The sequence below is a fragment of the Semicossyphus pulcher genome, unplaced genomic scaffold (genome assembly GCF_022749685.1).
Source record: "Semicossyphus pulcher isolate SPU_LCO1_2020_fin unplaced genomic scaffold, fSemPul1.0.p SCAF_3, whole genome shotgun sequence".
NCBI lineage: Eukaryota > Metazoa > Chordata > Actinopteri > Labriformes > Labridae > Semicossyphus > Semicossyphus pulcher.
In genome coordinates this window covers 20,143,983-20,168,167 of record NW_027211704.1, presented here as the reverse complement: position 1 = coordinate 20,168,167, position 24,185 = coordinate 20,143,983, and the positions used below count along the sequence as shown (strand labels likewise).

At 42.6% G+C, this 24,185-nt stretch overlaps 1 protein-coding gene across 1 annotated transcript in view; it reads left to right on the top strand.

The window, feature by feature from the left end:
* cpne5b (copine Vb) overlaps nt 1-24,185 on the top strand; it is a 132,412-nt gene that overhangs the window by 68,813 nt on the left and 39,414 nt on the right. The window contains exon 7 of the mRNA XM_069677998.1: nt 11,749-11,812. Coding sequence (XP_069534099.1) covers nt 11,749-11,812 — 64 coding nt within the window. The remainder of the gene's footprint in view (nt 1-11,748; nt 11,813-24,185) is intronic.

Sequence of the window (24,185 nt, the reverse complement as noted above, 5' to 3'; positions counted from 1 at the left end):
AACACAGTATGGAGGACGGAAAATGGAAGTGCATGTTTCTCCACGTAACATTGGTCAATGAGAAATACGATCAAGGACTACCAACTGAGTTAAAGATCAATTAGCCTAAAGCTCATCAGACACAGGATTTGACTACTATCCTTCAAATTCATGATTTCAAAGTAAACCGTGAAACAATTCCGAGACCATCGAGGAGGCCGAGCAGTGCATCGCTGGATAACGAGAAATTACAAAGTTGAGGCATGTCCAACTTTTTTTGCTGGATGACCCCGCAGTGTCACCCTCTCTCTGCCAGTGTGGATGTCTCATTGAAACGAATAATAGGATACAGGCCTGTATTCAGTCTGAACATGGACTGATGTGTCATCCTGGTCGTGAGCAGGATCCTGCAGCAGGTCGTATAACCCCTTCAGACCCATTCACAGCAAATGGGAAACAGGTTTTTCCTCCGCAGCAGCTTTGAAGTGAAAAGTGTGTTTGTTGTGCGGATGAGACTCATCCAGTATTGATACCTTTGTGTCAAATATGTCTGAGCAAAACTCTGTTTCCTCTTCTTGCAGACGTTGATCAATCTCTCTACAAAGCAGAGCAATCTGTAAGGATGACAATTTCTCTGTCATTGTGGGTCCAATTGGAGCTTTCAATCAATCTGACAGAGGAGGTTTCCTGCTCTAAATGAACAAATTCAGGGCTGCTGTTGAGGATTAACGGCCTAAACTTCAAGCTAGCAGCTAACTGTTTGCAGCAGCCTGATGGGAATCCACAGAACACAACTCCTCAGCGCTAAGCCCAGCCTGTTTCGACGTTTGCAGGGAGCAATTTTGGCAAATAGCGCTGATTTTCCTCCAAAACTAATTTAAGGACTCAGCAGCATTGATGGCAAACAAAGCATTAGAGAGATTGGCTGCCTTTGTTACGATGCTAATTGCCTGAGGTGTCATTTGCTCGCCGACAGAACGAGGGAAAGAGGTTTTTTCTTTTCAGTTCCGCCCTCCGTGTTTGTCACTACAAACAAAGGAGAAGAGGAAACAGAAAACATGTGTAATGAAATTCGTCAGGCTCCTCTTTTTCGACGCGCTGATCCTTATCTGCTTTATTTTGAAATTATAATTACAGATGTTTGCTTTGACGGATGAAAGGCCTTCAGAGGGAAACGCAATATGAACCAAAAACTAAATAATAACGCACATCAATCAAGTGCCACTGCTCCTAATTACCACATATCTGTCTCTTGCTTCCTTTTCTTTCCAGGTGTGAATGAGGCTCTGCTTTGAGAGACGTGTCTGTGCTGCACATTTGATGCAATGTGTGCTTCATTTGATGAATGCTCCTACTCCCTCTCTCTCTCTTTCAGTAAGAAAATCCCAGCAGCCATTTCAGTTCATTCCTTCCCTCTCCTGGGTGACCGCTCGCTCTTCTCCCCCTTCTGTTTGATTAATGGCACCTCCTCTCTGGTGGCCGTCGTAATAAAGTCAAATGAGGTCTCGAGCGGCGGAGGCTTTGTAGAATCAGCAGCGGGTAATTGAGGAGGTGTGAGTCTCAGGTGGGGGGTCTGAGTCTGTTCTCCGTCCTCACGGCGGCGAAATAGTGTTTCACTTCTCCCGTCGGTGGAGTTAGTGAAGTCAGTAATTGTGTTAGGGCGGCTCTGCTCCGCTGCACAGTGTTGTATGTTTGGAAGCTCTTGTTGTGTATAAAGGTTACAGAGCTGCTGGTGTGGAAGGAAGACGGCTCGTTTCTGAATGCATCAAAGCGTGCTCGGTTTGTTCCCTGAATAATACAGCGGCAGAGGAGTGATAATTGAAACGCTGTAATCCACAGTCTCCTTTAACCAACAATGATGTTCCTTTTTCGGAGACGTGTTTGGTTTCCCGTGGAGGACTTTCTAGAGAAATCCTCCCTGAAACCTTTAATCCTTAGTATCTCCTTTCACCAGGCAAGATTTCAGTCTTCATGTGGGGTTTCTGTGTGGCAAATAGGCTATTTGGGATGTTATTGGGCAAATGGATGCAACAGAGCGCTCCATTCCTACTGGGAATATGGCTCACCAGTCCTCCCTCTATGGTTCCAATTCTATCCATTCTGCAGAAACCAAACACAGCTCCACACAATACGAACTAAATATAGACTGGAGACAGTAATTCATGACTGTGTCAGGTGTGACTGACTGTTATGTAAGTATGTGACAGCGCCGATCAAATGCGCTGACGTGGCCATGTCTTCTCTTGGTGGAATATTTTGAATAAGCCTTTTATGAATCACTGCGAGCGAGTTGGTAGTGGTCCCCTGTAACCTCTAAATAAATAAATAAGTTAAATAATACCCCAAAAAAAGGCCCATCAAAGTGTTGTATTCACGTTTTACACTGAATCAAGTGTGTTATTTTACACAGCATCACGTTTCAGAAGCAAACAGGCGACGTGTAACAGCACCGACGTCTAGTGTGGAGAGGTCCATTCGTTTCAAGCGGCAGCATAGTTTTCTAAAGAATAATAATCGGTGCCCTATCTGCACGGTGGTGCAGTGGTTAGTGCTGTCGCCTCACAGCCAGAAGGTTCCTGGTTCGAATCCCAGTTCTTTCCGTGTGGAGTTTGCATGTTCTCCCCGGGCATGAGTGGGTTCCCTCCGGGTACTCCGGCTTCCTCTGACAGTTCCTTCTCGCTAGGTTAATTGGTGATTCTCAAATTGCCCGTAGATTTAAATGCGAGCGTGAGTGGTTGTCTGTCTCTGTGTGTCAGCCCTGTGATTGACTGGTGAGCCTCTCGCACAATGGCAGCTAGGATCAGCTCAAGCCCCTCCGGGACCCTGAACAGGATAAGCAGTTTAGATAATGGATGGATGCAATAATGGCCCTTTACCGTCCTTTATATGGCTGTAGATCTCATCCTATTCTCTGAGGGTAAGGAGCGTCAGGACCTTGTCTCCCCAATTGGGACATTTTTGGTTATTGTATGTTAGCGTCGCACTTGGTCTCATACTTAAAACGTCCTTCGAACATCGGTTTTCTGACTTGGCTCTGTCACTACCTCTGCTGTCAACTTAAAGGCAAAACTAAATCGCCTCTCAAATACTTGTTCGTTCCTTTTATAGAGGACAGCGAGGTGGAAAAAAGGCACCACATGCGGTGAAAAACAGGCTGTTGGTGGTGCTGAACGGACAGCTCCTGTAAAGTGACTTTGCACTGCTGTCAAGCGTTTTTCTCCGTCTTAACAGAAACGTTCACTCATTGAATGTATAATTATGCTAATTATGCTAGTTGATGAAGCTGATCTTTTTGCCACTGAAAACTCAACATTGAACCCCATTCCTGGGAGGACTCCCTGTTCTTTATAATGAATCGAGAGAGGATTCTAATTGCTTGTGTAATGGCAGGGGTGATTGTAGAAAGAAACTTAATCAACAGAAAAACACTGTAATAGTGTTTTAATTAAAAATTACCCACCAGTAATTACTGCTCAATACCAATAATCGCTTAACAAACATTAAAAGTTAGAAGTTAAATCGTTTTTAACCTGTTAGTGGAAGAAAATAGCTGCAAAAACAAACACATGGGGAGCTACACACAAGGTTTCACAGCTATTGCCTGTTAAGGTAGAGATGTTAAACTTCGGTACATCCAACACCTGCCTCTTCATTAATGTGCTGTCTGGAAGCTCCAGGCTCCAAGACAACACACATTTTCTATAATATACTTAATGAAACAAACTCAGCAGGACCTCATGTCCCAATCCCACGTGTCCTCACTCCTCCTCAATTATCAGGTTCCTTATTTAACTCAAGAAACACAAACATCTTTCTGAACAAGCAAATGACAGAAACACTTTCATAGAGGAGTTTAAGGGGAAATGATGTTGTTACTCTCACACACGCTGTAGATAGTTGTATCTTATACAGCTCATGTTACGGACCCTAATTACAAGTACATTTAAAATGAATCCCACCATAATCCACCTTTGACTCAGTCGCCTGAATGGAGGCAAAAAGAGTTGAAAACAGTGAAGCCAAAGATAAGTCCTAATTGACATCTCGACTGTCACGCTGTGCTGAGGGAGCGTAACAAAGGCAATCAAAAGACAATGAAAGAAATGAAAGAGGAATGAGGTCAGTGATGTATCAGATCTTGTAATGAACTTCCGATGGAAGAGCCAACCCGATTGCCAGATAAGAACACCCTTAGTTTCTGTTTTGTCACATTTAAGGCACACTGCTTAATGCATACAGGCTCTCAACATGTGCAATAGTCGTAGTTGTAAGTCATGAGGCACAGATTCATACTGATGTGGTTTCAGGGCCCAGTTGTTCAAAAGTAATCTGTTTAGATTACAGCCCAAATCCCAGCAGAGGGCCTGATTCAGGAACAAAATGTAATCAAACTTTTAAACAATACAACATCGCTACAGTGATAAGGTAAAGTAGATAAGGTAGTTTAAAGTAACCCACCAAACAGCATCAATATCAAACGTAAGATATTTAAAGCAACTGTGAGGAACTTTCATGTTGTGTGGATTTTGGCGCCCCCTGTGGACAAAGTATGCAGTGTGTAGTCCCATTAAGATCACTGGAAATTCAGATTCGTATATGTTTCAACATACTCCCCCAAATTACTGTCACATTTTGGTCATTTAGTTCCCAACTAGTTTTTAAAGTAATGTTCTTTTTCTGAATAACTCTTGGCTGCAGTATGTCGCTTACAGAATCCCGGGCACAATGCGAGCTGTCCACAGATGTGGTTTGAATCATTCACTTGTACAGAAACAATCTGAGCTGATGGCGCTCAGACCTGCATGTGATCCTGAAATGATAAAAGCTGTGTTATGTCAACTGTAACTTATCCTCATGCAGAACTCACGCACACTGTTTTACTGTCAGTTACACTTTCCTCGTTCAACAGCCCACATGTACGTTACTTTACTCTCCGACTATATCCTTTAGGTGTATTCCTATTGACAACATCTTCGTTCAATGCTATCCACAAGTAGCCGTAATATTCTAACATCAGGCAGTGTTCATCATCAGAAAGTGCCTTCTGGTCTTGACGCCTCTCAGCACCCATTTGCCTCCATGCTTTCCAAAACAGACTGATGAGCATTTGGTCCGTTTTAATGGCAGCCGATAATCACTTTATTGGATGGGCTTCCTGAAGGCCTTCCCCACGGCGCTTTTGCTTTCCTGCCTCCCACTCTACTCCTACCAGCTTGGTCACAGTGTGCGGTTTGCGGCTTAAAGATCGGTGAAAAGCCACCAGGAGGCTAAATGCTCTGCCGTCTTTTATTCTTGATCACCATTTCAGACAAAGGCTGTGGAGAGGAATGGATTTGCTGACCTGTGGGTGGGATCCTGGCATGAGACAAGCGTGAAAACCAGTGAAGCTGGAAGGCAATTCCCTGACCAATACGCAGAGTACTGAGCTGATTGTGTGGGCTTCTTTTTGCATGGCCTTTGGACACATTTTGACATACATGACAGTCTACAGAGTCTCCTAAAGCCTCGAATATTGTGAGGGGCAAGGGAGCACTTCACTAATAAGTGTGCTAACAGCTGTTTCCAGATGGTTCTGTGGGTCTTTGGGGCATTGGGTAGAGGTCAAGGTGCCAGCTCTGGCAGTGAAGCGCCACATCCAAACATCCATACCCGATGCACTTGTCTATTGAGAGCTGTTGCAACAGATGGTTGTCCATATGTGTAAGAGTGTTGGCTGTCTTCCCCGGGTCATCTTTATTCAATCTGAGGTCATGCAGGTCCCGATTGGCGGGCAGCTGTAGAAAGCATTCCTTTAATTTAATTTGTACAATGCTTTTAATTAATGTCTTATAACTGGACAAACATGGAGCGTCTGATAAACAGCACAAGTTAATTTAATGATTAGATAGAAGATGTTCTCACCCTGTTTGATGGGTCATTGATGGTAGTCCACCGTGATCACGCGGTTGAGTGATCCTGCTCCTATACCTATCCATTGTACCTCCGGCGTTAATGAGTACAAGCCTTCTACTCCAAGTGAATTACTGACTGACAACAATTGAGCTGAAGGTGTCCGTCTCCTGTGCAGTCAGCTCATTATCTGCTATACATTTACACCTACACACAATTTTGTGAGTCACAAATGAGCCTAACGAGCATGTCTTTGGACTGTGGGAGGAAGCCGGAGTGCCCGGAGGGAACCCGCGCATGCACGGGGAGAACACACAAACTCCACACAGAAAGGCCCACTTCATCTGAACCAGGATTCGAACCAGGAGCCTTCTAGCTGTGAGGCGACAGCGCTAACGACAGCACCACCGTGCAGCCAGTATCAGGCGATGCATACACAAATATATAACAACGAAAATTCAGCTTGTTTTTAACAAATTTATCATGCTCCGTTTCTTGTGACTACACCTAATATGATATAGTATAATAGGTGTCGTTTGTATACCGCGCTTATTGTTGCACACAGAAAAAGGCACTGCCAAAATCTCTGTGCATTTTTTCCCATGGCCGGAATTAAGACTGAATAAAAGCAATAATCCTCTCTGACTTTGGTTACATGAACTGCATCTCTCTCTCTTTCTTTTTGCATCAGTGTTACATTTTTTTCTGCTAGAATAACTCTCACAAATAGTGCGTAACTCCAACACCCGGCAGTTCTGTTGTGTCCTGCTGTCCTTTGAATGCTCAATCAACCTTTGTGCCCTTCTCCCTCAGTAGAAACCTCTCATTTTTCTGTGATAATCACAAGTGGATTTTCCAGGCGCTCAGTCGAGCAGTTGTGCAGGATGAATCAATGAGCAGCTATTCTTTTCAGTGGTTCCCTTTGGTAGAGTGCTCTTCTGGAAGGCCTCCAGCACAATGTCACTGTCAAAAGGTCTTTATTATGTACAAAGGCCCCTTGGCCCTGGATACAAGTGTTTGTGCATGGAGTTTGAATGCTGTTGCGTATCATGTATAATAATCAGTGTTGGCATGTTACAAAGTAATCTGTTAGAGTACTCAGGTTACTTTTTTGTAGTAAAAACAGTGACACACAATGTAAGCTGAAAGGAGAGGGCAGCTGCTACCAAATTAGCCCTGTGATTTAAACCCCACTGGGAACAATAGCAAGTGTGTATGTGTGTAGTTGAACGTACGTGTGTCTATGGGTCTCTTACATGTTCTTAGGGCTGATGCCCCTGCCTCTCAGTGTTCATGTGTGCGTCCTCTCTGTCAGTATACAGCCCTCCTATGTTAATATCGGTGGTTCAGAAGCACTGCTGTGTGCACCCAGTGGGTCTTTGAAGCATTGTGTGAATGGGGTTATATTACGCATGCACCAACGCTTTAAATTTCCTAAGACAAAAAGGAAGGAGTTCTTTCTCTCCAGCCGTTCTAAGTTATTGCAAGAAGAAATTTCTAATTTTCCCAGGTGCATCTCAAAGAATAAAACTCACCGCCTGCCTGACACATTTATTAGATCGTGTTTCAGGGTTTCAGTAATATGAGGGAGCAGTGTGTACCTCAGGAGGTCTATACTCCATAACCGAAACAAAGTACAAGTCTTCGTCTTATTTCAAATCAATAGGGAGGTGTAAATGAGATCTTATTCAATTATTTTCATCTCCTTATGCCAATATTTTCTTATCAACAAGATGTGTGGGATTTTTTTGGCATCTATGGGCACAGAAGATGGGTCAAATCCAGCAGGAGACAGATTGCTGTTAACATCTTCTGATTTGTTTACTTCGTGAGTCACCCAAGAGCAAAATTATGAGTAATATTGCAAAATATTGTTTAAAACCCTGGACCCCGAATACGTAGAAAACATCTTCATGATTGCTGCGTGCACAGAGAAGTGTTTATGTGATTGCCCTCTTATTTATAGTTATCTTTATTTGTGAAGCATTTTAGTACTTTTAAAAGGTGCTTTATGTATTACGTTCTAGGTTTTGGATTATTTACAACAAGCAAACTGAACACTTCGCCTTTGGCTTTAGGAAATTTGACGTTCATATTTCACAATTTTCTGAAAATGTGCACATATGCAGTCTTTAAAAAACGTTATTATTAATCCCTCAATTTAAGGATAGCATCCAGCAAGCAATGGCCCTGTTTTCACCTGGTCTTTACATGCGTCCTAAGTGATGCGATCAAAAGTGGACAACCTTAAGCACAACTATAAATGCACTCAGGACGCATGGAGATCCACATTTGAAGGAGGTCTAGGAATCATTTGGCCACCTTTGTTTGGTAATGTGTACCCACATGTGTCCCTGGCCACATTTAAGGACCCCCACTCTCCATATCCAGCTCACTGATCAGGCCTGATTTAATGGTATTGTTCTTTGATTTATAACTTTTATGCTCTCGTAAAAATATCTTGGCTTTATCCTTTTTCATGTCATTCCCAGCATTTGCAAACAATTCACACAAAATACAGGACAAATGACGCCTCATATAGATTCAGTATTGGACTCTTATTTGTTTTTCAGTATGAGTTATCACCACAAGTGGTCACCAAGATGTATGTGGAGACACACTCTAATGCCAGGTGTGAACAGTCGTACTTAGAGCTGTCCACTTGTGATCGGATCACCCAGGACGCATGTTAATACCAGGTGTAAACAAGCTCAAAGAAACTGCATGTAACCAATTTTAAAATGCACAGTACCTTTCAAAGAAAAAAATGGCCAGCACAGAGTCACGAAAGCAGAACTCTTATTTTTCACTCTTCAGTGAACTTAAGATTGCAGGCTACTTCTCGGAAGACCCGAGGGGGAATTGATTCGGTTACAGGAAGAGAAGGAGGGAATGAGAGGAGAGGAATGCAGATAGGGGGTCATATGTCTTTAGAAAGCTGTATTTTCGAGCCAGCGGCTGATGGGGTGCCGAATGTCTGTGAGTGTGAGAGGCTTTGTGATAAAAAACACCCTCGCAGTTTCTTGCATCACTAACCCATGCGAGCAGGATGGTTTCCTCACCTGAAGATCAACGGGAGTCTTTTGCCGTGTGGATCAAAGGTTTCGGACTACCTCTTAAGAAACGCACAACTTTGCACAAAGACCAGGAAGCACTTATATGCACAGTTGGAGAGCACTTCATCCAGTCTTTTCAACTCAGTAGGTTTCGTGAAAAACTCAAGTCCATCAAGTCAAGTCCATCAATCTTTGTCCATAGAAACTGAAACTGTAGAAAAACCAACTATTTTTTGTTTTTACATTTGAAGTACGATTCTGACATCTTTCCATGCACACTAGTTGTAATAAATAGTATGCACATGATTTTTAGCAGTTGGTGCTACCTCCACTGAGACATTTGATGGGATTTTGGCAGCATTTGTTAAAATGTGTTCAGAGGCGCCACAATTTAACCAACCAGAGCAGCTACATAATGTTAATTTCCTGCAGTTTAGCGACATCCACAATGAGACTCTTCCACAATTTTACCCGAAGAGCCAACAGTGGAAAATTGAATGTTCTAAACCTTTGTTATGTAACTACATGATACCCCACTGGAAAAGGAATATAAGCATCCTACTGAGCTGCTTTTTATATTGGCTTTACACTAAATGCTTAGTGAAATAATAATAAAATACTTAAGACTTCACCTTATTTCTCCGGACTGTGAGAGGAATTCCATGAACGCCATCCCCGACCACAGTGGCGACCTACGTACAACACTTTTAAACTAATAAGGGACATTCCTCTTACTGTGACACACAGGTGATGAATGAGGCAATTAACACTCTTGCGGAATGACCACGATAAACCTCCCCAGTCTCCAGGTGAGACAGCTAAAGCCTGGGAGACACACATGTTACACAGGCAGATTAATGAAAGGTGGTTCGTTTTCCCGCTGAAACATAACAAATGTGTCAGGCCTTTAATGCGATCATTTTATATGTTACATAGGTCCCACAATGAAAAACAGGTGGGATCGATTTTGTCTGTGTAAATTTTACAACTCAACTAGAGCCAAAAAATCAAAACACTATAATACAAAATAATTTGCAGTACATTTAAAATAAGAGAAGAAACAATAAAGACAATAGAATTAAATGATCATTGTCCAAAATTAAATTTAATAAAACATTTAAAATGTAGCTACACACAAATAACCAATAGGCCGACCAAGGACAGCAGACATACAGTCCCAAACGAACACAGGAACAATCCTGCTCAGTAAAATCTACTGGAATGGAATATTTGGAATTGACTTACATAAGCAAAGGCAATTTTATAAAAACAAGCTCTTTCCCTAAAGTTAAGAGGGAGCCGGTGGAGAGGGACGTGACTTGGATTAATGTAGTCTCCTTACTTACTTTAATGTTAAAAGCCTTGGCGCAGCACTCTGAACAAGCTGCAGGCAGAATTAAAAGGTCTGAGTGACACCAAAATATAAAGAGCTGCAGACATCTATACAAGGTGTTGATGCCTTTCAGACACATGCATGAATAGCCTTGATTAGAAACAATACACAACTGATTGTAGCTTGAGTTACAGGATTATTTTGTTCATTGGCTCTCAAAGGCAGAATCTAATATCAGATATTTTCTCATGCCAGAGACAATTTTAGGGTAAGAACAGGCGTGGTTACGTCAACTTTAAAAATGACAGTGTTTTGAAGGGAAATCGAGCTGAATAGCAGCAATTAGCCAATTTGCTTGTCTGGATAAAGATAATCCACTTAATTTATTCACAACAAGCTAATTCACATCATGAACAAACACTGAAGAGAAAATAGAGAGAAGCTTGCAGACCTCGCTAGCGTGTGCACATTTAGCTCATCAGCAACCAACACTGATGTGACTGGGCCTTTAGTGTTGTGGACGGACTGTGTTTCATTCTGGAGCAGAAAGTTTGTCCTGGAGGCAGTCATCTTAGTTTAATGTTTTTTTTGTCTTTAAATTTGGGTACATTTGGGTGTTATCAACAAAACAGTGCTGCCAACCAAGCTAACTAGCTTGCTAGCTTGACAGTTGGTAGTGTGAAACTTTGGTGAGTCGGAGAGCTTTTTCAAGTACCTCTCAGCTTTAATAATTGGCATGATGTACTATTCTAAAAAAAAAGGTAGGGGCAGGACAACACCCAGAGCGGAGAAATGGAAAGGAGCTAGCAGCGCTGGCTAACGTGTTAGCCCACCAGCAACAGCTTTCAGGTGTGACAGGGCGTTAAGTGTTAGTTCAACGGCTTATTTGTCATTAAATGTAGCTAAATTTTGGTCCAATCAATCAAATGATGAAAAAATAGCTATGCAAGTTTCATATCATTTAGGCTACTACTTTTCATGCCCCAATATATGAATTCCTTTATATAGTGATTGGGCAGGCCTACAATTTCACAGGCTGCTTCAAATATCGTAACACATATGGCTACTGTAGATAAAGATATTACTTATACATACATACAAATATATTACCTTTAGTACTCCAACAATAGAACAGTGTTAAGTGAGTGGTAAAGGGAAAAGGGCTTTGGAGAAGAGTACCTTTCACTTTCGGTGAACTTAAAGCTTTGAATCCTGTGTTCTCTACAAGTCCAGAGATGATGGATCGACATGTCACATGTAGAGCACACGGCTCTGTTGAGTAATACAAGAATTTAACCTTTTCATGGAAATTTAAGTTTTGATTAAATTAATAAAATGTTTTGGTTGTGTGGATAATCAGGAGGACTAATTCATGCTTTTATTCTTGCAGCAGCTTTTATTGATCACTTAAGATCCAAGAGTGGGCGAATAGCAGATCTGTCTCCTTTAATCTCTGCACAGCTCTCATTGTTTTCTCTCTTTGCTCCACAGAGGGATCGCAGGGAAGAAATGTGGCAGTATCATCCTGTCTGCTGAGGAGCTGAGCAATTGTCGAGTGAGTAAGCCGTAATAATCCTCTCTGCCAAACACACATTAGCAGGCAAACATCTGTTGGCAAAGCCTGGTTAGACTGACTATGTACATAAATTGGACTGAAAAGTGTGGAAGCGTAGAGGGGAAATGAAGTGTAGACGCACAGCAGCCGACAATGGAAACTTTCTCTTGACTTTGTTAAGCCTGCTGCTGAAAGAATGCGGCAGAATTCAAAGAGCTGAAAAAGTGTCTTTTTTAAAAAACCATTCATACAGCTTTACTGGACTTTAACACTGTTTGAATAACTGAAATAGTCAGTATTGCTGGCAACGGACGTTGGTTAGATTCTTTGTCATGTTCGCTTATTTTTGATGTAGCCATTTCATGATTTAAACTCTAATTTTGCTCATTTCAGATTTGTCCTGTATGTGCATATAGCTTTGCTACCTCGTATTACTCCTCTAAGCCCCTCCCACCAAATGACGCACCAAACATGCATGCGCATTTTGGTGGGCTTAAGTTACAGTGTACAGGAGCATAACATTAGCATCCAGAATGAGATAGCTAACTTAGTACTAGCTCTGGTCCAGGGCATTAGTTTGCACGGCTAACTGCCGTCCAAAGCAAAAAAGATTAATATGAAATGTTTTAAAATCCTTCTCGCTCACGTAGATGTGGCGACAACAACAGTGGATAACGATATCGTTGGGATAGCTTTCAGTGCAATTTCATGAATGACAGAAACACTGACAGCTGATCAATATACATCTGAAAAAAGTTAAAAAGTGGTGTAAGAGAAAGCGAGTGAGCGAAAAAGAGGGATTAAGTGCTCTTTATTGTTGACAAAATATGTTCTACTGTAGTTATCACTATGGTTATGGTTCTTCACATGAATGGCCCTTTTACCTCTCTGTCATGTAGAAGCCAGACGATGCAAGTTGTCGAGTTGTGGTGGTTGGCTAGTGACATGGCTAGGAGCGGGCGCTCACAGACACATTTTAATTTAATATTGTATTAATATTATATAGTGATATGCAATGATCAAAATTGGTTATTCTAACAAAATGCTAAAGAAATTAGCATTAGTCATTTAAACAACAATTTCCATATTGTGTGCAAAAAAGTTATCTGTGTTAAGAATTACTTTACAACTTATCCTGGTAGGTCAAAGGTCATTGGGGCCAAAAAGCCAAGCCTCATATATCATTGGCTGACCTCTCTATGATAAGAGTAGACGTGCCAAGAAAAAAGCTGACCATTGTCTGACCTGCTCTTTTATGTACTTAATGACAGTTGTGAGGGTGTCTTATATTAAAGAGTTAAATTATAAAATGACTGATTACTTTATCATCCCCTAAGCCAAAGAGGTGTAACACTCGAGCCCGGCATGAAATGAGGATATACATACCTTTTAGAAGAAGAGAAATTATCTACAAACCCATCTACCCATCTATCTGATCTACTTACCCACATACACACAAACACACCCTTCTGTTTCATTCATTCTTTTGAGTGTCCGCCTGTCTATTGAAAAAGCCCAGGAACAGGATGGGGTGAGAGCAGACCGTCCCCTCACCTGACACTGTGTTGAAAAGCTTTGGATGCTTCACTGGGCTCTCAGCACGCAGATCAGAGGAGGATATTGAAAGGCAAGAGAGTGCAACAGAGCAAAGAGCACCGAGAGAGAGAGAGAGAGAGCAAAGGAGAAGAAATACGGCACAATGAAAATGAAAGAACAAACGATGGTGATAAGATGGAGTGAAACAGCGGTCTGTATGTGTGGGTTTGTGTAGAGGAGAGAGAGAGAGATAGAAACAGATACAAAGACAGTGAGGTGAATCGATAGATGATTATTTTCGCACCCGGTGTGCAACAGCTCTTAGCTCTTACAACAGCTCGGCTGACGATGGTGTGAGACCAAGCGTTGGTTAATTAAAACGCAGCCTGCCTGACCTTGTTGTCCCCTGTGGCCTCACACACACACACACACACACACACACACACACACACACACACACACACACACACACACACACACAGAGTTCAGAAATGCACGTATGGAAACACAAACACACAGATGCACAAGCACACTTACTTTCTCTTTCATGTTCTTGTTAAAATCCTGTCGTGATGCATATTTACATACAAACATACTCCAACATTAACATGGAAGCCTGGTTCAAGCTGCAAAATGGTTTATTCATTTCATTTCGCCTTCGCTGCCTGGAATACAAAACAAGAGCATGGAGTATGGAGAAACAGACTGCTGCTGTTAATACTTACAGCTGCTATAGTCTAATTTATTTTGTACTAACAATGGATTCCATAACTTACATGTCGATGGAGGTTGCTTAATGTGAATCTGTTCTGCAGTTATACTCTTCTCTTTGGACTGCAAAAAGGCATCTGTTTAAGCGGGAAAGCTCTGAAACTACCAGCCGAGCATTAAGCTGTTACTCTCAGAAGTTGGTGGAGACCAAAACAGAGCTAAAAGCAAGGTGTATATTTGTCTTGCATTTTCCAGAGGGGGAAACAGAACTCTAACGATTGCTAATGTTGTGTTGCTAAAGTTTCAGTATATTTACTTTAAAACTAATATTATCAATGTGGTGTTTATAGCTTATTGCAACGATCTTAAACAGTCTCAAATTTATAAGGTTCAAAGTCACACTAAACATCAGCAGTGTATATCCATACTTGAAGACAAAGACATTGAGGGCCTGTGCCCACTAATGGCACTAAAGGTTCAGGCACAGCGTTCTCAGTTGAAAATAGATCCCCTTTTGGAACACCGGCGCGCTCATCAATGTCACTTCTTCCTCGCCGACCAATCAAATCCAAGGAGTGGCAGGACTTCTGATATCAACTTTGTTTCAAACGATGGCGGAGGAGAAGCAAATCCTTGCATTTTTTGTGGGTACAATTTCCAGGTGAAGAGATGCAAACGCCAGGACAGGATTCATTTTCATTGTTTTTACATTTTCTTTGTTAAACTTCCTTGAACAAAAGCAAATATTAAGCATACAGAGCAATTTAAAACAGACTAAACAGGGAAGTGCCAGTGAGAAGCGCTGTGTTCTGGGCCCTGCCAGCGCAGACACAGGCCCTAACTGTTCTAAAACTTAGCTGAAGCTTGATGATCCTCACACTGAGTGAAATATTCAACTCCACGACTCCTCGTGCCTAATCTGACATGTTTCCCTGTAATTCTACCTGACACATACGGTATGGTATCTAGACAAGAATTTTAAATAAAGGGCTCTGGGTTTTGCAAAACGCTCGCCTGCACATCGTGACTATGTAATGATGGACCTGCTGTTAGGTCTGGGGGGTCGGAGGAGGTTAAGATGCATGAAAGATTCATGAGCTGACATTATTCATCAGCTTCCATATGTAGGCTCCAGAGAAGAGAGTACTACGTGTGTGTGTGTGAGATTTTGTTTTCTTCTTTGCAGACATACCCTGCACTAGTAAAATATAACACATTTTTACAAACTTATGATTAAACTTTATTAGCCAAACCACACCCGGCGCCTAGGCCTGCCCTGTGTGACCTCTGTACGCGCTGGTGCATCATGCCCCCTCCCCACCAGGTTGCGGTGTGACCATGGAGCTCACTGCTTTAATATATCCTGTTGTTTCATTGATGAGAACAACAAGCATGTTCTGTTTGCTGTCGCTTGTGGAAAAGAACAGAGACAGAAAGAGAGAGAGGCGGAGAGGGGAGAGACAGTGTGTGTACAGTAGGGTTGGGAATCTCAGGGTAACTCACGATACGATACGCGGCTCACGATAACGATAATATCACAATACAGCAATTCTGTGATAATTGATATATTACAAGACAATCACACAATGATACATCACGATACCTGATTAACTTCTTCAGCCACTTCTGTTCGTTACCCTCATTCATGCCATAAGCTCCACCACGATGAGTCATGAAGTAGTGGCGCGTAAGTCAAAATCGCAGGGAAATCTGTTTAGAGCGCCGTATATTTGTAAATTAAAATATCAATATTTGGCGCCAGCCAAGTGATTATTGTAGTGCACGAGTCAGGTGACGACATATTGCTGTACTGATATTTTGTCCCACCCTAGTGTACAGTCCAGAGATGTAGGCTAGGTGTGTGCAGGGATATAACCCACAAGCTAGCCCATTGAATTTGACATGTTACTGAGTACTTCCTTTCTTTTATTTTTATTCCACTTGTTTATCTTTTAGGCTCTAGGCTACAGGCAAAATATGGGGAAGGCCTAGATTTGGTTTCTGGTGCAATTTTAAGTGTTAATTTACTGACAGTCCAGTGTCCCCACCTTTTCCTACCAGGTCTAAGCCAAACCTCTCTGTGATGCAGACGGAGCAGAAAGTGTGTGCTGCGCAGTTTAATACCAAGTTTCCTTTCAAACAAACATGGTTGGTGTGAGGGCACTCAACCTTTCGGCCCTGTGAGAGTGGTGAAAGAATCAACTCACTGCAATCAGGTGTGTGTGGCACTGATTGGCTTTGATTAAGCCCAGGTGTGGGGAGTCTTCATATACCCTGAGTCTCCAGTGCCCTGGGCTGACTCATTATCTCACCTTCAGAGGTAGTGAGAGGTTCTCCATGTGGCTTCTCTAGTTGTCGGTGTATCTGCAAACACCAACTCAGAACTTTGTGTGTATTTGTGGTCAATTGCCTGTTTCCCAGGGAATAATTTGGGGTGCTGGAGAGTTTCTGTGACTCCAGCCTTTTGGGTTATCAAAGGCCTCCCGGGCAGCCTTTGCCTTTAGCTTCAAGTTTTCTGGGTCTCCTGGACAATTTTGGTTTTGCGTCAGCTGCTTGGCAGCGGTGATTTAGTTAATCATTTTAGTGCTTTATTTCATTAAGGAAGCCTGTAGCGGCTCTATACAGTTTCGTTGTCTTTTTCCTCCCCTTTCCAATCTATCGCTACTGCGATTTTGTGGTTATCCCCCCCTGTATTTTGTACAGTAGTATTCAACGTATTTTAAACCTTTGAATACAAATAGATGAATAATTACCGTTCTACCCCTAAAAGTCTCAGTGCAACAAACTGAATGATAAACATGCCAGCAGAGTTATCTACAGTTTTAAGTATCAACTACCCTGAAGCTCATATACTGCAGTTATTCCGACACTGTGGTCTTACAAATTAGATAGAAGTCTTGAGAGTCACTTTTATTTCTTGGATGAATTTTTAAAGTTTGTCAAAGTTCAGGAGTTGAGCATCATTAGGATAATGATCAGAGGAAGAGCAGCTAAAGTTCGTAAACAGTTTATACCATGAAATAATAAGCTTTAGAAGCACGTCTTACTTGCCTTAAGTGGTTGACACAAGGAAAGTTGGTGGAGAAAACAAAAGCAGCCCAAGAAGTGCAAAAATATTTAGGTGGTGTTATGTTTTATAAAGGAATGGAGATTAGCCAGGGTGTTGTCTAGAGGCTATATGTATGTATGCTAGCTCGCTATGCTAAAACCTTTTAAAGAAATGGCTTGACATTTTGGAAATAGGCCTACTGTTATTTGCTTTTTTTGTCAATGGTTTGTTAAGAATAAAATAATATATAATATATAAAACTTGTTTGTTTGCTAAATATGAAGCTAAAGCTAGCAGCTATTTACCTTAGCCTAGCATAAAGACTGTAATCAGTAGGGAACAGATGCCTGGCTCATCCAAGGGTAACAAAATCTACCCATCAGCACCATAGACTGTATAAAAAGATGAACAACACGTCTCCCCCGCAACTCATTGTACAAATACCCTTGAGGTGGGCGCTGCCATCTTGCACTGGTGCCCGTCAGCCCAGTAGATGGGTGGAGCAGCGGTAACAATGTCCCGCCCCTTCCACTAACCAAAACACACATTTAACTACTAAAGAAAACAGCAAAGATCCCATATATCAGAGTATTTAACAGCAGAGCAGCTTCCTGAAGCAGATATTAACTGTTACGGAAAGTTCATTGACTGTAGTTTTAGTGTTAGCTAAGTTTCCTCTCACTGTTTTCCTCTACTACTCGGCAACAGATCGGCTGCAGGAGCCGTATTTGTCAACAGAGCTGTCAATCATGGCATTAGACCGTCTTTATCATCAAGCATCAAATAACTTAACACTAAACGTCTCAGAAAAATTAACACTTGGACAATTGTGTCAGTCATTGCGAGTAACATTCAGGAACTATTTCTTGGCTTGGTGCATCTACAATAGGTCTTAGGAATAGGGCAAGGCTGACCATAAAGGCAGTGATTATTAGGACACTATGAATGCAATACTCATTCGCAACAGGAAGTAACACTAGCTGCCCACGCCTGTAACTTGGAGAGAAACTGAATATAAATTTTGCAGCACAAGTCCCATGTTGTATGACCCTGCACTCTGTACCTGAAGCACTAACTGACTCAGTTTAAATTTTCCGTCAGTTTAATGCGAACAGCAACCAGAGGGCGGGAAAAAAACAAATTTCTGATCATTTAAAATAACAGACTTCCTCAACATAAAAAGCATATGGACCAAATACCATGAGAGATTCAGGAACACAAATGGCAATTAGAAAAAGATTGTCTTCCCGTGTGATCAAGTTTATGAGGCGTGCAGGAAGTAATCAATTCAAGTTTATTGAAACATTTCTCCAACTCCATTTGCTGGTTATTAAAAGTTTTTGCAGCTATTTAAACAGTATGACTCGATGGAAATATTGGCTTACATAAATTTGATTAACTCCCACTTGAAACGCAATCAACACATCCGGAGAAGCTGTCGTGTGAGGGTGGCAGCGCAAATACAGAAAGATGTGGGGCGGTGTCTTCAATGTTAGATTTCAAAATAAAGGTCAGTGACGATTAATCCTACATACTTTTTCTGACAAATCAGCCCACTTCCTCCCAAACTAGCATCAATGTTTCTTATTAAAATCTGTGACTCTATCTGTGGACTATTTCACTCATCTCTCAAATAATACCAACCACCCGCTCCCGCCCACATCAGCTGAATTATTCTGCATTATCAAATCTTTAAGGACTTACAGAATCCCAGTGCAATTGCAGCCCTCTACTGCAAAGACATCCTCAGTTGCAACATGTAGGAATTATGTTTTTCCCCCCCGTATGCTTGCAACAGGATATGTGAGCAGTGCCGAGTGGGAGCAGAGCGGTGTGATTTTGCCTGGGGCGTTTATCTGTGTTCCCTCGTGCTTCGAGATAAAGCTCCATCACAAGAAAAAGCTGCTACAAATTAAACTGTGGGCTGTTTTGCATACTCTGTCTTCAGCCAATGGAGATGTTGCTCCGCTAACTGTGTATATGTTTGCAGTGACAGTGTGATAAGTATGCCTGTTTATGGCTTCATTCACGAGCCGCGTCCACACCTCTTCACCTCTCTTCCGTTTCTGTCTTCTTTGACGCCTCTTCACATCGCACAGTTAATCAGGAGGTCAGCTTTCACATGCATGAGCAACGGATACAAATGCCGCAGGTTTTCTCTTAGCGAAAGCAGAGACGACAAGTGAGATAAATAAAATATTAAATGTAGAAAATGGAAAACCTGCAGCAGGTTGAAGTGGAGAGGATGCAGGGGAAATTGCTGCGGCCTTATTCCACTCACGTACAGCAATCTTTATTAAACGCTACACACCAAGAGGACGACATAAATCATAGATTTTATATCCTGCGGATTAAAATGTAGCAAGATAAAAGGAAGCTAATAGACGTAAGACATTGCCAATTTGTAGTCATACATGTAAAACGCTTACACAATCTCTGAGGATCATGTTTGGTATGTTTCCATCAGAAATGGAATAAATGGAAATAGTTTGGGCCTTATTCTGCACTTTTACAACCTCTCCTCTTGCCTTCTCTTTCCCTTTCATTAGCGCAACTATAACTCTTTCCAACACACACTCAAACTGCTCGTCTCTCCTGTCACAAACACTCCGTCATTACTCCCTCGAGGGTGTGAATGTGTCTCTCTCTGGCCTGGCCCCCCTCTTTAAATATTGATACTCTGATTCTCTCCATATTAGCAAATGGCTGTTGATCACAGACCTTTTGCGAGAGTGTGTGTTCGTGCCACAGAGCCTTAATGAGGCAGGAACAGATGCATATTTAATATCCGCAACACATTCCATCACCATAAATGCTTTTATGTGCCTGTTAGCTCCGCACAGATTTCCTTTTGTGTCCTGCCACTCGCGGGCTCGAGAGCGCCCCAACTGCCAAAATCTGGGCATCAAAACCTGGGATCGCTTTTGGCTGCAACATAAACAGGAAGTAATGTTAATTCAGTCTGGTATGTTAGACTCATATAAAGCTTAAAGACAGTATGAGTGGATCAGTTGCCTCAATCCATTTTGATGTAGTTGGATGAAAGAAGCTGTGCTTATTTAGCCTCTTGCACTGTTGTTGCTTATTGAAACAATAAATGATCATGAGGATGTACTAGTGAGTTTAATTGTTCAAACACGGCTGGAAATAGTCATTAATTTACTAATGACTCTCATTCATTACAGTTTAATTTATTGTCTTATTTCATCATCTTGTTACTCTGAACAAAAATATAAACGCAACACTTTTGTTTTTGCTCCCATTTTTCATGAGCTGAACTCAAAGATCTAAGACTTTTTCTACGTACACAAAAGGCCTATTTCTCTCATATTGTTCACAAATTTGTCTAAATCTGTGTTAGTGAGCACTTTTCCTTTGACGAGATAATCCATCCACCTCACAGGTGTGGCATATCAAGATGCTGATTAGACAGCATGATTATTGCACAGGTGTGCCTTAGGCTGGCCACAATAAAAGGCCACTCTAACATGTGCAGTTTTATCACACAGCACAATGCCACAGATGTCGCAAGTTTTGAGGGAGCATGCAATTGGCATGCTGACTGCAGGAATGTCCACCAGAGCTGTTGCCCATGAATTGAATGTTCATTTCTCTACCATAAGCCGTCTCCAAAGGCGAGAATTTGGCAGTACATCCAACCGGCCTCACAACCGCAGACCATGTGTAACCACACCAGCCCAGGACCTCCACATCCAGCATCTTCACCTCCAAGATCGTCTGAGACCAGCCACCCAGACAGCTGCTGCAACCATCGGTTTGCATAACCAAAGAATTTCTGCACAAACTATCATATACCGTCTTAGGGAAGCTCATCTGCATGCTCGTCGTCCTCATCGGGGTCTCGACCTGACTGCAGTTCGTCGTCGTAACCGATTTCAGTGGGCAAATGCTCACATTCGATGGCGTCTGGCAGTTTGGAGAGGTGTTCTCTTCACAGGTGAATCCCGGTTTTCACTGTACAGGGCAGATGGCAGACAGCGTGTAGGGCGTCATGTGGGTGAGCGGTTTGCTGATGTCAACGTTGTGAATCGAGTGGCCCATGGTGGCGGTGGGGTTATGGTATGGGCAGGCGTATGTTATGGACAACGAACACAGGTGCATTTTATTGATGGCATTTTGAATGCACAGAGATACCGTGACGAGATCCTGAGGCCCATTGTTGTACCATTCATCCACGACCATCACCTCATGTTGCAGCATGGTAATGCACGGCCCCATGTTGCAAGGATCTGTACACAATTCCTGGAAGCTGAAAACATCCCAGTTCTTGCATGGCCAGCAAACTCACCGAACATGTCACCCATTGAGCATGTTTGGGATGATCTGGATCGGCGTATACGACAGCGTGTTCCAGTTCCTGCCAATATCCAGCAGCTTCGCACAACCATTGAAGAGGAGTGGACCAACATTCCTCAGGCCACAATCAACAACCTGATCAACTCTATGCGAAGGAGATGTGTTGCACTGCGTGAGGCAAATGGTGGTCACACCAGAACCTGACCCCCCCCCAATACAGTAAAACTATACATTTTAGAGTGGCCTTTTATTGTGGCCAGCCTAAGGCACACCTGTGCAATAATCATGCTGTCTAATCAGCATCTTGATATGCCACACCTGTGAGGTGGATGGATTATCTCGGCAAAGGAGAAGTGCTCACTCACACAGATTTAGACACATTTGTGAACAATATTTGAGAGAAATAGGCCTTTTGTGTACATAGAAAAAGTCTTAGATCTTTGAGTTCAGCTCATGAAAAATGGGAGCAAAAACAAAAGTGTTACGTTTATAATTTTGTTCAGTGTAGCACATAATTATGTTTATAGGGCGAGAAGGTTCCTAGTTCGAATCCCAGTTCGGACAACCTGGGCCTTCCTGTGTGTGAGTTTACATGTTCTCCCCGTGCATGCGTGGGTTCCCACCCGTTACTCCGGCTTCCTCCCACAATCTAAACACATGCTCATCAGGTTCATTGGCGACTCTAACATTGCCCGTAGGTGTGAGTGTGAAAGGTTGTCTGTCTCTGTGTGTCAGCCCTGTGAGTGACTGCCCACCAGTCCAGGGTGTAACCCCGCCTCTCACCCTGAACAGGATAAGCCGTATAGATAATGGATGGATGGATTATGTTTTATGTTGTCTTTTTTCAGTAAGCAGACATGCTGTGGTTAACATGGCATGGTTGCATTGTCGGTGGCTGGAGTAAGGCAGCATCATGGAAAGTTAGACTCCATGTGGGGCTTTTTACTCAAACAATGAGATAAAACAGAAACCATATGGTTGCAACATGACGGTCGTTATAATAATGATAATAATACATTTTATTTTATTTAAAGGCGCCTTTCATGACACCCTAGGTCACCTCACAGAGCATAAAAAATATAAAATAAGCAAAGTTCAAACAAACAGTATTAAGACACGTGCGGTTAAAACCAGTATAAAACAAGCTTCAGGGCCTTCAGCGCCAAAGACTTACATTTAGTTTCATTAGTGAGGTAATCTTTGTTGTGCAGCCGGGTGGGTGACCACAGTAGGTTGCAGAGAGCCCATGCTCTTTCATGTGGTCTTAGCAGCATACAGTAACTAATGGGTTTGGTTCTTAGCATGGTTTTAGGACAAATATTGGTGTAAAATTATTGCAGCTTGTCTCTCCTTTTTTTTAACATGTTTTTGCTGCATGTTATAGATGTGCGCATGCAGTCGTGCAAGCGGGTCACAGAGTGATTTCACTACACTTTATCTTGCACTGCAGCCCTGTGAGTGACTTACATCTCAGTCTGTGGATACTTGAGCCCCCAGGTGTTCCTTTAATCACTTTCATTGGGTGCAGGGACAAACATTCTTCACCATATGTGTCTTCTGCATTTTAAAAATTGATGCGCTCTGCAATCCGGGGCAGCAAGCTTGAGCGCTGCTTTCATGTGCGAGGAGACTGCGATGTCACAGTCAGTACTTGTTGGAGTCGGGTACTTGTTGAAATGGAAAACTCACTCACACAAACACACACACACACACACACACACACACACACACACACACACACACACACACACACACACACACACACACACACACACACTCACTCACAGTATCAGGGGACAGAAGAAAGCAACCGAGAGAGATGAAATGAAATCTGTTGCTGCAGCAAATATTTCTTCTTTCCCATGTTCAGATGACATAAACATTGAGCAGCCTGTGTGTCACTCAGTCCCCGGCCCGGGAGGATTAAAGCCGAACGAAACAGAGTGAGTCTTGTGTGTAGGAGGGCTGTGCCAAATGGCAGACGTGTGGTGTGTTTGTGTCCTCGGGCCGAGGGCGAAACACAGATAAAGTTCCTCTCTCTGCTGGAGTGGAGTGGATGTGTTCATGAGTGTGTCAGAGGGAAATGTGTGGCTGCATGGAGCCTGGCAGTGGGTGATAAAAACACAGAGGGGACACTGGGGTGAGACGCATACAGGAATAAAAAAAAAGGCCACGAGCGCTTGTGTGTACAGAAACACTCTCACACACGCACAGTCGGTCGAACACACACATTCTCGTGCTGATTTGCTGCTCGGCACACATCCAAGCACAAGGTGCAGGCTGCAACATTAAAAAGCTATTAAGTGATCATTAGTGGCACCACGGCTGCACAGTGCACGGCCGCGGGCTCTGACAGCAACAGCAATCTACTGTTGGAGCATCTGAACACACTGTAATGAACCCGGTGTGTTCCAGAGATTAGCTACGACCCAGATAAGTCCCCGGCCCCGACCCGCGCAGCCACCACACAGGGAGAGCCGAGAAATAGTAAACAAGTAGTAGGACAGCTCAGCAGCAGGCCAGTGATTTATATGTGAGGATGGAAAAAGTGCTGCATTTTTGTGATAAATAACTGGTGGAGAAAAAGCACAATCAGGCTTATTTGTTCTTTGTGCTACACCGTGTGTGTTTGCCAGGAGGATTTATCTCAAAGCATCTGCTGCTTGTCGCTGGTTTAAAATGTACAAATAAAGTTTTTATGCTGCTTTAAGTTATAATTTTGAATCCGCAATAGCCTTAGGTCACTTTCAGACACACTCA